The 12,762-nt window shown below is 41.8% G+C and overlaps 1 protein-coding gene across 1 annotated transcript; it reads right to left on the bottom strand.

The window, feature by feature from the left end:
• Positions 1-5,489: 5,489 nt before the first annotated feature.
• Positions 5,490-11,993, bottom strand: slc25a14 (solute carrier family 25 member 14). Its single transcript, XM_080528411.1, has 8 exons — positions 11,897-11,993; positions 11,252-11,390; positions 9,399-9,493; positions 7,195-7,280; positions 6,895-6,990; positions 6,612-6,736; positions 6,214-6,427; positions 5,490-5,602 (listed from the first exon to the last, which is right to left on the bottom strand). Exons 1-8 carry the CDS (start codon positions 11,958-11,960, stop codon positions 5,561-5,563), a joined length of 861 nt encoding a protein of 286 aa, XP_080384537.1. The 5' UTR covers positions 11,961-11,993; the 3' UTR covers positions 5,490-5,560.
• Between the last annotated feature and the right edge of the window lie 769 nt (positions 11,994-12,762).

Here is a 12,762-nt window from a genome sequence, read left to right as displayed (position 1 = left end):
CGTCTCATATCCATTTGGCGATGTCGTTAAACTCACAGTTCTGTACGAACCTTCCAGGAACTGGCCCGGTGAGACGGGAGATATTGGCGCTGACCCTATCGATGGCTCCGAGGAAACGCTGACGGTTCTGTATGACGTGTTGTGAGCGAACGGAATAGACATCTTGACAAAAAAAACTATCGATTCCCCACCCTCTCAGAAACTCGCAAACAAAAGATGACCAAATAAATCTATCTAAAAATGTCCACGGTAGACCATGCGTAACTTCTGCTCTTGCCTCCCCGACGAGCAACCTCAGAAAAATATTTGGAAGAAAGAAAATAGTGTCACCTCCCCCTCCAAAACGCTCAACTTCCTTGAGTGAGAAAGTCAAAGTACACTGCGCTAGGCCTACTCTGCAACGAAAGCAGGGGGCGGTCTGTGCGAATGACTCCCTCCCCGAATGTTGGCTCACCTGTAGGGGAGCAGCCAAGTGCTGAAGACAGCCTTTCCAACTGTACCTTGTGGGCGATATACAGTACAGGCCAAAAGTTTGGACACACCTTCTCATTCAATGTGTTTCCTTTATTTTCATGACTATTTACATTGTAGATTCTCACTGAAGGCATCAAAACTATGAATGAACACATGTGGAATGATGTACTTAACAAAAAAGTGTGAAATAACTCTAAATATGTCTTATATTTTAGATTCCTCAAAGTAGCCACCCTTTGCCTTTTTGTTGTAAAAAAAAAAAAAAATGTTTTTGTTGTTAAATAAAATAACATAATAATAATATTACATATATATAATAACCTATTATTAACACATTTTATATTTAATATTATTATATATTTTATTAACAACAAAAAAGTAAAGGGTGGCTACTTTGAGGAATCTAAAATATAAGACATATTTAGAGTTATTTCACACTTTATTGTTAAATACATAATTCCTATGTGTTCAGTTCATTCATAGTTTTGATGCCTTCAGTGAGAATCTACAATGTACCAAATAGTCATGAAAATAAAGGAAACGCATTGAATGAGAAGGTGTGTCCAAACTGTTGGCCTGTAGCTGTACTGTACTGTAAGGGAAGTTTTCACAAGATCTGTATCAACACAGGTGTTCCCCCCCTAGACTACTGACATAGTAGGACATGTGGGTTACCTTCACAGAGCAAAACACTGTTGCTCTCTTGTAGCCAAGCCTGCGGTGGAGCGATTATTGATACAGACAAGCTGTTACGTGCGTCCAGTTCACAGCATCCGTTTCTCACATGTGATCCTCATATAGAGGGCTTCAATTAATACATCACTAGACCATCTAATTAGAAGTTATCGAGCCATGGACTAGATAGGCCTACAACATTTTACTTTATTTGAAAATGTAAAGGAATGATAGGTCTACGAGGCTACTGAATCCCTAGCCTATCTGACTTATTGATCACGGATCTTACTGTATAGATAGATATAAGCTATAATGGTCCCCCTGGACTTCTGATGGGCTGAGTAATATGAGAAGACATGATAGGTGGATGCCTGCATTTTAATTCTGTTCATTTTAGTCAGTGCAAATTAGATGGTAATAAGAAGACACATCAGACTGTTGACATAATTATTTTCAGATGCAACGTGGAGCTACCACCGGACAGATTAAGATCCTGGACAAAAGCACCTTCAATAGAACATTTCCATTGAAGCCGCTATTCATTTTTAGGATAGAAAAGGGTAGGTTGATTCTTGAATGTGAAATGAGTTATGGCTCCACCTTGTGGTATGATGTGGATACTGCATGCATGGATGCACCACTTGTTGTCACCTGTCCATGCGAACATGGCAAAACATGTGAGTCCTTGATCGTGGATCAGGGTTGTGTCACAAAACAAGGTGTGTTAGCAAACTGGCTAGTTGTGCTAGTCCGCGGTTTGAGGATGTTTTCCAAGAACATTTTTAATTGAAGTTGGCTTGCAAGCTAATCTTGTTTTGTGAGCCTGCCAACAATGTAAAGTAGTGTTATGGTTAGTTAACCCACGCGATTACTCACCGAATGCATGGCATTCCAATATTTTGGCTTGACTAGGAAGTGTGTCGTTGATTTTCAACAACGTTTCAGAATAAAAGAAAAGTCCGAACATTTGGTCGGCTGCTGTTCCCCCTTTCACCAGCTGCCCTCACATAATGGGTACCCCTGGTTTAAATGTCCGTTACAATTAATCTCCAAGTGATTGAAAGCAAACCTGAACACTAAATGCTACAAAGTTTAACATGATACCTTTCTGCAAATGTTAAAGCAAAGTACTATATGTACTGTACAGTGGGGTGCAAAGTAGTACTTTATTTATTAAAGAGATGGCAGTATAAAATCACTGATTCAAAGAGATAATCATTGTGTAGCACACTCCAGGAAACCACCCAATTGTGTGTGGTAAAGGAGAAATAAATCACCAGAGTATCAAAACAATCATTAGATATATTTTATTTCAGTGTACATTTACTTCTTTTTTAATATATATAAAGCCAAATCCAATCTCTCACTGAAAATATTTAAACATAATCAACCATACAATCAATCGACTCAACAAGCAAAAAGATCATAAATATAATTGCAAATACATGTACATTTTCAACAGATATTTGATGAAAGTGCAAATGACCATGAAATGTGACAGGCTAAAAAGTGGACTCAAGTGTTCCAGCCAACAGGTTGATACAGTACAGCAGTGAGGATAAAACAATGAGAACAACACACACAGGTTAACTGTGGTTCAGAGATATGACGGTAGAGCAAAGCTATTCACCCCCAAGGGTGGCGAAAATGTTGTGACAAATTTTAAATTCTCTATTTCACAGTACTGAAGGAGAATAGAAAAGCGGCTGCCTCAGTAACATACTAGCCTATTCAGGGCCACCTATGCTTAGGTACGCCACCCAGGCTGCATGTGTCATCGCCAGGGAACCAGTGTCATTGACCTTCTATGCTTCGGTACGCCACCCAGGCTGCATGTATCATAGCCAGGGAACCAGTGTCATTGACCTTCTGAGTAAAGCTGGTAACAAGGTAGGGGGATACGTTTGGGCCTGAAGAAAGGCATGATCAATTTGTGGTCAATTCTAAGCATTGAAGGCAAATTGGAGGACAATCCAAAATGGAATATTTGCAATCAATCAACTGTTTAAAAATAATATAAAAGAGAACAGCCATGCTGTTTATAAACTGGACGTGCCCATGCAGAAAAAGCATGCAGTAAGCATCGCCTAGTGTTTAAGCAGGAATGAGAGATCGAGAAGTATGTCAAATATTCAGCATTACTGAATGAAGCGGCAAAGGATTACATTTCTAAAATAGTTGTTCTCTAAAATAAAATAACTCAGTGTGTTACTTCGATTCCTTCAAATAAAACAAAACAACATAATGAGATAATTTAAATATTGGTAATACTTGTTTAAAAAAATAAAATAACATTATTTCCAGTAATGCTTGCAAAATACATTAGCCAATATAAAAGCCTCTTCAACACAAACAACTGTTGCGTTAGGAGGGGAAATAATATGCACATCTAAATTCTTAACCTCCCACTACGATAGCCAGTGGAGTGGATAGATGAGGTGACTTAAAGTACCAACACAAAATTCAAAGAAAAGTACATTCAGATTGTTAGGGGGAAAAAGGCGTATGGATTAATTTCATTAGGAATTAAAGACCGAAGGCGAAAACCTAAATGCCAACACAAGCACTGGCCCGTGAATCACGGTACTGTCTATCCATTGGTTGCAATGGGATCCCCTTAGGCCGGGTTAACCAAGACACACGCACAACACAAGTCATTATTCATCCGCCACTGGAGGGAACTTCTGAAAGGCAAAAAAGCAACACATGAATTGGTGATTAAAGCTAGCATTACTGTCATTACTGATAAGTTAATCATCATAATAATTCAGGATTCATGGATTTGTTACATTTTAAACGGCTCAGGAAAACATGACTTCTAAGTAACACAGTAAAGCTTCTCTAAAGCAACTCTAAAGAACATGGAGGGCTGTCTGTTTCTGTTATCGACACAGTAACATCCACATCGTTCACACCTCGTAGTCTAGCAGTGGACTGGTGGCACTGTAGCGAGAACAACTGTACTATCCAAAAGGTTGTGGGTTTAAATCCCAGTCACAAATCCAATAGGCTATAGGACATGGACAGGGTAGCACAATTTGTAGCAAAAAGCTGCAACTAAACTGAAAGTAAAAGCACAAAACGACACACACGGCAGCAGTGGAGAAGAAACCGACAAATTAACAGTGTAAGGCTTGAGTATGGACGTAACAGTGCAGTTCTCCTGGTACCTTGTCAACTCTGACCTAGTAACTAGAGCTTTGCAGCAGTACAGGAAGAACTATACATGAACACTTTGGCACTACGGCCCCCATTACCTTACAGTAGAGGTAGTCCAAGTTCTACAGGCCTTTTCCATTCAAGGTGCAACCCAAACCTAAACACTAGGGAACAGAAATTCTAATTGTTTAAGTTCAAGGTAACTGACTCCATGTACAGCTAGACTTGCCTGCCATGATACAGTACAAGCACCTCTGTAAGTGCGTGTCTGTACATATTATTTATGTACGCTTTGAGAATCACCATGACAACCAGGTCCTTCAAAATGTCCTTAGTGTTCACATAAATGTGTGTTTGTCATTGACAACAGCAGACATCTCTGCTTCACAACGCAGGTGACTGGAAAAAGTCAAAGTTAACAGAATGTCAAATAATTAGACGAAAAGTTACATGTTTTTGTAAAGTATAGGCTTTGTGCGTCAACAACGTATCAAGTGTTTTGGGTGGGGTGGTGGTGAACGTACAGAAAATAAAGTCACTCTATCTACAAGTGGCTTTGGTTCAAATTTGGATTGAATTCAAGTAATCACAACAGAGTTCCTCCCTGTCTCACCCTACTGACCAATGACCACACAGTACACCCCACTACCTAATGCATTCTCTTCTAACTAACTCTTCCACAAACAGTGTAGACATTATTCAAACCATTGGGCAGGCATATGCCAATCCTTAACGTTCTCTTCATGTTTCGTCATGCAGTGAAGACGTGATTAAAACTACAACTAAGTCACATCAGAAGCCCATTCCACATCCCTCTAAAAAGCTTGAGTAGGTCTCAAGATCCAGTTCATCTCTCCCGAAGCATTTCTCCTCATATTCCCACTAGCTCACTACAACATGGCAGCAAGCTGGAGAGCATACCAAAATAATCACATATGCCAACAACTGGGCTTTCGTCCTCTGCTACAACCCTAACACCTAGCTGCCAGGAGGGGCATTAAGGGTGGTTGAGGAGTGAGTTGAGTGCGTGGAAGCGTACTTAAAAAAAAATAAACAATACCTTTAAAAGTTGAACAAAAAAAACAATAAATATTACAAGTAAAATAATGTAAAATAACACTTATATACGTATATTGTGTGACTTCAGGGAGGGATTGTGAATGTAACAAGGACGAAGGGCTGGAGTGTTGTGGTGTTTTCCTCGCCCCATACACTCTAGTCCAACGGAAGGAGAGCCCACTTCCTGGTCCAACTATAAGGGGAGTTTCTTCAGCTGCTCAAATGTGATGAAGAACTGAGGGTTCGGTTAAGGACAACAATACATCGTGACAGACCTGAGGAGATTCATCTTGAAGTTGCCTGCCTTAGTCAAAGTCCTTGCCAATTTTAAGCTTCTAAAATTCTAAGAAAGGTTTTCACCAGAGTGTTGTATCAAATAAGGTACTAAACTAAGACAACATCAAAAAATGTGTACGGAACGGATAGACATGAATTGAACAGCTACTTGTATTTACTTTGTATAGGTATTTGGCACCCCCTAGTGGACTCACAGGGTAAAGGAGAGGAGCGTCATTACAAGAACACATCTTTGCCTTTTGTTTAACATACTTTCAGCTTCCAGTGTTGGCGCTGACCTACTTTCTACTAGTCACACTCTGAATTGAGTCTACAAAACTCAATATGGTATGAAGAAAATCATCACGCAAATCTTGAGAGCTGATGGATGAGTTAAGTTGGAAAATGGTGTGGCAGAAACACCAGGTTACAGGTTTGATTCCCTTCCCTCCAATTACACTGAGCATATGTCCTATCGCTTCCAATCCTAAATCTCTTCCAACAAGCATGGGCTGAATGACAATACAATAAAGTGTAATGGTCCTGTGACTCCAGTGACTGAAAGGATACGATGATGTTCCAGGGCCCCAGCCGCAGCCAGTTTGGCCAGAAGCCCTTGTAGAGGGCGAAGAATCCCTCGTTCTTCCACGTCTGCATCACTCCGTCCAGCGTTCCCTTGTACAGCGGCCCCGCTGACAGAACACGCTGGTTCATCATACGCGTCCGCACCACATCCACCGGGTTTGAGGCTAGTGCCCCCGCCAGGCCACACGTGAAACTGGAACTGCAGACACACATGGGGACATGGGAGACGACAGTTTTGAATTGGATAGGTAACAGGAAAGTAACAGGAGAGGAGGCGGAGGCTAGGGGTTGTTTAGGACTGGGCACAAAATGGCCAGTGAATGCCAATGCGACGTATAAGGAGAGTTTCGATGTCAAACGTCCCCCCATCCCCCAGAACTTACATGAAATGTGTCAATATGGTGTCTCCCATGGTGCCAGAGCTGATAAGGTGCTTCTTCGTGATGTCATAGACGGGGAGTTCCACTCCTACTACAATGGCCGCCCGCTGTGCTGTGGGGATGACACCCTGTCGGGAGATTTAAAAAAAGATCTCAAAATGTTGTCCTTCATCGCATCTCCCGTGTACGCAAGAAAGCTAACTTGTTTCGCTTCATAGGATGAATCCATTAGGTAAACCTCAACAATGACATAGAGGCAGTAAAACGCACACACACGCAGACTCACCCTCCATAGTCCCCGCGTCCCTTCTGTCTGATAGATGTTGAAGAAGTTGGACATCATGCTGCCCTGCAGCAGAGCCCCCTGGGCCTGCATCCTGATCTGTAGACAACCAAACAACCTCAGACGACCAGCTCACTGACTCTTCTATCACTGCTGAAATCTATGTTAGGCCAAATCCCTCACCTAAAGATCTGTGTTTTAGAAGTGTGTTTTGTGATAACCATAAAGCAGAGAGAGACAAAATAAGTGTTTTTTGAAGTTGTATACGTTCAGCTATAGTGCATCCCTAAGAGACATCTTTACCTTGAGAACATCAGTGGGGTTGGCAATGGAGGAGGACAACACCCCAGCGACCACTCCACAGAACACGTTGATGACCATGGTCTCCTCTGTGGGGGGGTAAAGACAGTACACTCAGTCACACTCCAGTCAACACCACCAGATATGCAGACATACAAGATAGAGAAATGCCAGAAAGACAGAGACAGTACAATACACCCTTAAGAGGCTATCATTCTGCACAATAATACTTTTTAAATGATCTATTATCAGTTACAGTGACATAAATCAAAGAATAATCACACAAACATGCAGTAATATAGCTCCAGTGAATCATGAGAATTAGAAAGCCTACTGGACATAACATAAGCAAAACAAAAACAAAAGAGGCATTATCCTATTCATTACCCCATACTGTAGCCTAATGGGGTCAAATAATGACTAGATCCCTCTGCAATTTGGATTGTCATCATTTCAAAATGTATCACTAGTGTACTACTACTCTATTCGGACAGAGCGAGACTAGTCTCTGTCCTCTTAGTGCCAGCTTTGAACACTTACATGGATGGGGACCTTGATTAGCGGTTATGTTAGGAGGAGATTGTTACCATTATTAGTCACCCAGGTTTTTTAAAAATCTACAGTGGAAGTAGTGTGACACAGGAGGAGGAGGAGGAGGAGAAAAACAAATGGATCGAGTTTAGAACAATAGTTACAGTGATCCTTGATCAATGTGACCAATAGTTAGTGTGGTCCTCGCGCCGTTCATTTTTGGCAGGAGAACGGGCGTTCGATCCCCCCACCACCAGGCAAACCAACGCCTGTATCAAAATAAGCATTCAAAACACAGTGGCACAACCTGGCAACAAGCATGCAGAGTGAAGAAGCAACATACAGAGTAGAGTTTCTTCTTCTACAACACACATCACAGATCAAAGGAGTGTCCCCACCCACACACACACACCCCCCCGCCCCCCGTCCCCTTTCCGCTAGTCAGGTCAGTTAACCCAGCACAGTTCTGTTTTTTTGTTTGGTTTTCTCAGACTACCTTCTGCAGGGGTTCAAATAATCCTGTAATTGTCTGTAGAGTAAGTACTCTGAGAGAGTCTCTCATTGGAGATTGCTTCCTGTCACTAAGATGCACACTGGCGCCGGCTGCTCTGTGGGTTTATGTAATGCACCTGATAACTCAAGTGCTTTCTTTTTTCTTTTCTTTTTTCTCTCTCCCTGCGTTAGTCACGGTAGTTACACACACTCCTTGTTTTCAGACATCTGTGTCAATGCAGGCTGTCTGGACAGGTATTGATACTGTGTTGCCTGGCATCTATTTTTGTTGATGACAGGGGTACAAGAAAGTGCAACGTCAGCCGAAAGGACGGGAAGAGCTGAAAGGCACAGAAACCAAACACTCTCTTCTTGGATATGAAGGGAGTGTCAAGTTATACATTTTATTCATAATGGTCTATCTTTGGAAATTACAGGCATTATTTAAACCCCTTTTCTTTGTTTTTCTGTGCAGATAAACAGTATATGGTGAGACATGGTCCCATTAGGTGCTGACATTTGTCCCCTCTACCCTTTCAGTTTGGCCAGCTAGGCTCTTCCCTCCTCCATCTCTCCACTACATACTTGGCAGCAAAGGGGTGTCTTTACTATCCTGCCCTGGTGTGAGCTTGTTAGGTCAGACCCCAGAATGAATTTAGCTGGAGGCAGGCAGTACAGTGGATCAAAGGTGGCAGATAATCGTCCAAAAGAAACTCGTCTAGACTGAAAAGGTTTCACAATCATTGTGAAGAAACAGCGAAAGGCTGTAGCCACAGGATGCAGTTTACCAACCCTTGTGTCCAACTAAACAACTTTGAGGTAGAAGTTGTCCTAGGCACAGATCTAGGATCACCTCCTCAATCCTAAAAAAATAACCTAGATTAGTGTGTCTGTGTGACTATGCTACACATCCTTAAATCAGCCATACCCTCATACTGGTTTATAACTAGTAACAATGCCCTCAGTGCTATTCCCAGTTTTGAGGACCCCTATAAAACAGATTGTAGTGCCCAAACTGTAGTGCCTGCTGTAGCCTCAGAACCTCCATTGTTTCTTCCTAACCAAAGTCCCCAGGAAATACCCCAGATGTTTTGGCCAAAACAAAATAGAATGGAAGCACCGCAGAGGAGGAGAACCAGGAGAATGTGATGTCATAATGGTGAGGAGAAGTTAACGAAACCCACCTTCTGGATGGGTCACGAATAACCTCTTCAGTGTGTTATAAGTGCCGATCTTGATTGTCCCGTATGACGCTTGCCTCAAGAGGGCCGGGGAAATCCTGCACAGAGAATGGGAGAGCGGTGTAAATAAATACAGGTCAAAGACTAGGTGAAATATCGGGACATCAATTTATGTTTAAGTAATGAGTATGTACTGTATATTCAGGACACATTACACAGCCATCAGAACTGTCACAATTTGGCAGACACTTACTTAAAGGCCTATATGAGGCGTGCCTCCCTAAATCACGAACTTCCCGTTCTGGCCATGGCAGGCGTTTAGTTTTTGTTTAGGCTGTGCAGTGCAGTTAGTGACCATTGTTAGTGTGCTTGCTGTAAGCAAGAAACTCTATAAGCAAGGAACTCTATTGTTATCTTAAATATATATTTATTTAGCCACATTTTGCCACGTCTACTCCTCCCCCCACCGTTTTTGCACTATGTATTTTGTTGCTATTTATGAATATTCAAGTTTTGGTGGCGAAATCTGGCCCATAGGAATGAATGGTAGAATCTTCAGATGTTAGAGTGTGGCTTTGTTTTTTGGAAATGTCCACACATTTTGTAAACTGCCGCCATGCCTACAGTTTTAAGTCCACATACACATATCTTACATCAAAAAGCACTTCACACCGTCACTTCACATTTGTATATCTAAGCCATAACATTCATAGTTTTTACGTTCTGGCCGTTTGTTTGTTGGCTAGCTAACACAGTGGCTTGATACCCGGTTACCATGGTAATGGTCTAAGGGCAAGCACACTTCATAATTTCCACAGGAATGGTACCTTTCTATTTACTCATTGTTTTAGACGCAGAGTGACAAAGCCTATTCTTTGGGAAAAAAACATCTCACAGCCAAAAACCGTCAACAGTAACATTCCTAAGGGCTTAGGGCTCTCTTATCTTAGATAACCTTCTTTTCTAGCAAGGTCATCCTGGCTCTCATATCACCAGACTCCATTGTACCAGTTCAGGGGCTAACAAAGGTCCTACTAGTGGATTTAATGACGTTAATGGATAGCGGAGAGGGTTTAGACTAGGGCCTGTCATTATACAACTGTGTTCTTAGAAGAAGAAAACATGTTTTTATTCCTTGATCTATCCTTCCAAGCCGGTCGGAAGAAAACTTGACCCGGAAATTGAGGGCTCAGTTATGATTCAAACCGTCTCTTGCCTTCTTTAGACACAATCTGGAATATGTTCCTCCTCCACTGTTTCATTTGTTTGGCTTCATGCACCGGCACACTAATTTGGGCTGACATCCTTTGACCTACTGCAACAAAACCTACATAGACTTGTTTTATATTGGACAAATAGCTTACATTACCTACACAGTTACTTATTGTCCTTCTCAAAAGACAGCGCTAGGATCATGTTGTAATCTTTACCAGTAACATCATGTACGGTATGTTTTAATCATAGCATAGCATTGCTCATGTGTAATAAAGCAATACAAATATGATATAATACCCTGTATACTGCATTACAACTGTGTGTGCAATCTATATGCTGTACATTACATGATAGAGATTGCACCCTTGAAACACTGACATGCATTCAGGTTGTCTCCTTTCCATGCAGAGTGGACATGCAGTAATATTAATACATTTTATTTTATAAGGCGCCTGTTCTCTGAGCTCTATTATCAAGTCTAACATGTACAGTAAACTCTAATGCTCACTCCATATTGTAGCCAGTCTGAGCTGTACTGGTCAAGTTATGTATCTACCATAGGGCTGGGGCAGTGCTGGAATGGACAATGTGTCAATGTGTCTCTCTCTCTCTCCCCCTCTCTCTCTCTCTCTCTCGCTCACCCAGAGTAGAGTGCCTTGACGCCCTCCTCCTTGCCGATCCTGAACAGGGCATGGAACATGCCCCGATAGCGCACCTCCATGTACTGGCACTGGCCTTGCACCTGCAACCGTGTCTTCGTACAGTCAATGGGAAACGTACCTGGGGACAGGACAGAGCATGGTGATTATCATATGGTTCATCAGGTCATAGCCAGTATGGTAATGAACAACGCTGGAATTGCTCATTATACAAACTCTGCCATCCAGATAGATAGGCCTATGTTCTGGGGGATATGTCAGCTTTACAATGAATGAGATATCAGTGCAATAAATGCAATGCATTAAATATTTATTGCATTCAGCATTTTTTCTCAAGGGGTACAATTAGCCTAGCTAGTTTGTCTATGAGGTTGTTATCACTACATCTGTTATTGCATGGTGTTGTGCACAGTTGCATCACTAGATCTACATATTTGAGGTGGCAACCTTAATTGTGGGACGCATCATTCATCATTTGATGGCAATCGCCATCACCCAAGAGATGAGACTACTGCAAATAATCTCCCAGTTTGCCTACTTTGTATGGGAAAATGCAATAAACATATGCAATAAATGCACGATACACTAGTATCAGCCTTTTAAACGGTATGGTGCAGCATCACGTACCGAATTCTGCGACAATCGAGGCCATCCCTCCGTAGATGAACGGTTTCCAGTTCAGATTGGCCATTTCAGCGGTGGCTGCTTCTACCTGATGGAGGCCCACTAAAAACAACAGCAGGCAGCCGAGATATAAATAAACAAATTGTTGTAATCGCACATCATATAACATCGTGGCTCCAGATTTTTATTACAAGGTACTGATCTCACAACATCAGCATCATCATAGAATATTGCACCGGAAAGAGACGCCTGTGTCAAATTATTCATGAAAGAGCCATCACAATTCTTCAGGGTTTTCATTGGCTGTGATTTAAATCAATCAAATATTAAAGGGTCCCAATTGGATAGAATTGCTTCTTCCCCGCCTTGCATTTGTGTGTAGAGCCAGCCCGATGTAGTGACACCAATGTCGTGCGGTGTTGTAGTTACAAGGTGATCACTAGCCACGTTAGTTGTACAAGTTGTATGAAAGAGAGGTTAACTCAATATATAACTGTAATAAGAGGTAAACAAGCCGAGAAATTGTGCTTTTTACAGAACCTGTTGATCACTGCCAAGCAACCTCGTACTGCTTGCTGACATCATGTGGCTAGCTGGAGTTAGCTCGCTGATACTTCTATGTGATTAAGGATTAAAGAGTCAAAGATTATCTTTCTACAGTCGCAGCACCCCACAATGACACCTACCTGTAATGTAAAAAAAATAAGTCTTGCACTGCTATTTTATTTGGGTTTCCATGTCTTCAACAATAAGTAGAGTAACTTAACAAATAAAAACAGCACAAAAGTTCTCTGGCGGCTAGAGTACGTTGGTTTCCATTTCTAGTGGATTTGCCGAAACAGGAACTGATGATGGGACCGGAAGCTTCC

This window comes from Nansenia antarctica, assembly GCF_963989245.1.
Source record: "Nansenia antarctica genome assembly, chromosome: 4".
In the NCBI taxonomy this organism is placed as follows: domain Eukaryota; kingdom Metazoa; phylum Chordata; class Actinopteri; order Argentiniformes; family Microstomatidae; genus Nansenia; species Nansenia antarctica.
Note: the sequence above shows the minus strand (reverse complement) of the source record. Positions and strands in the feature narration are given on the sequence as shown.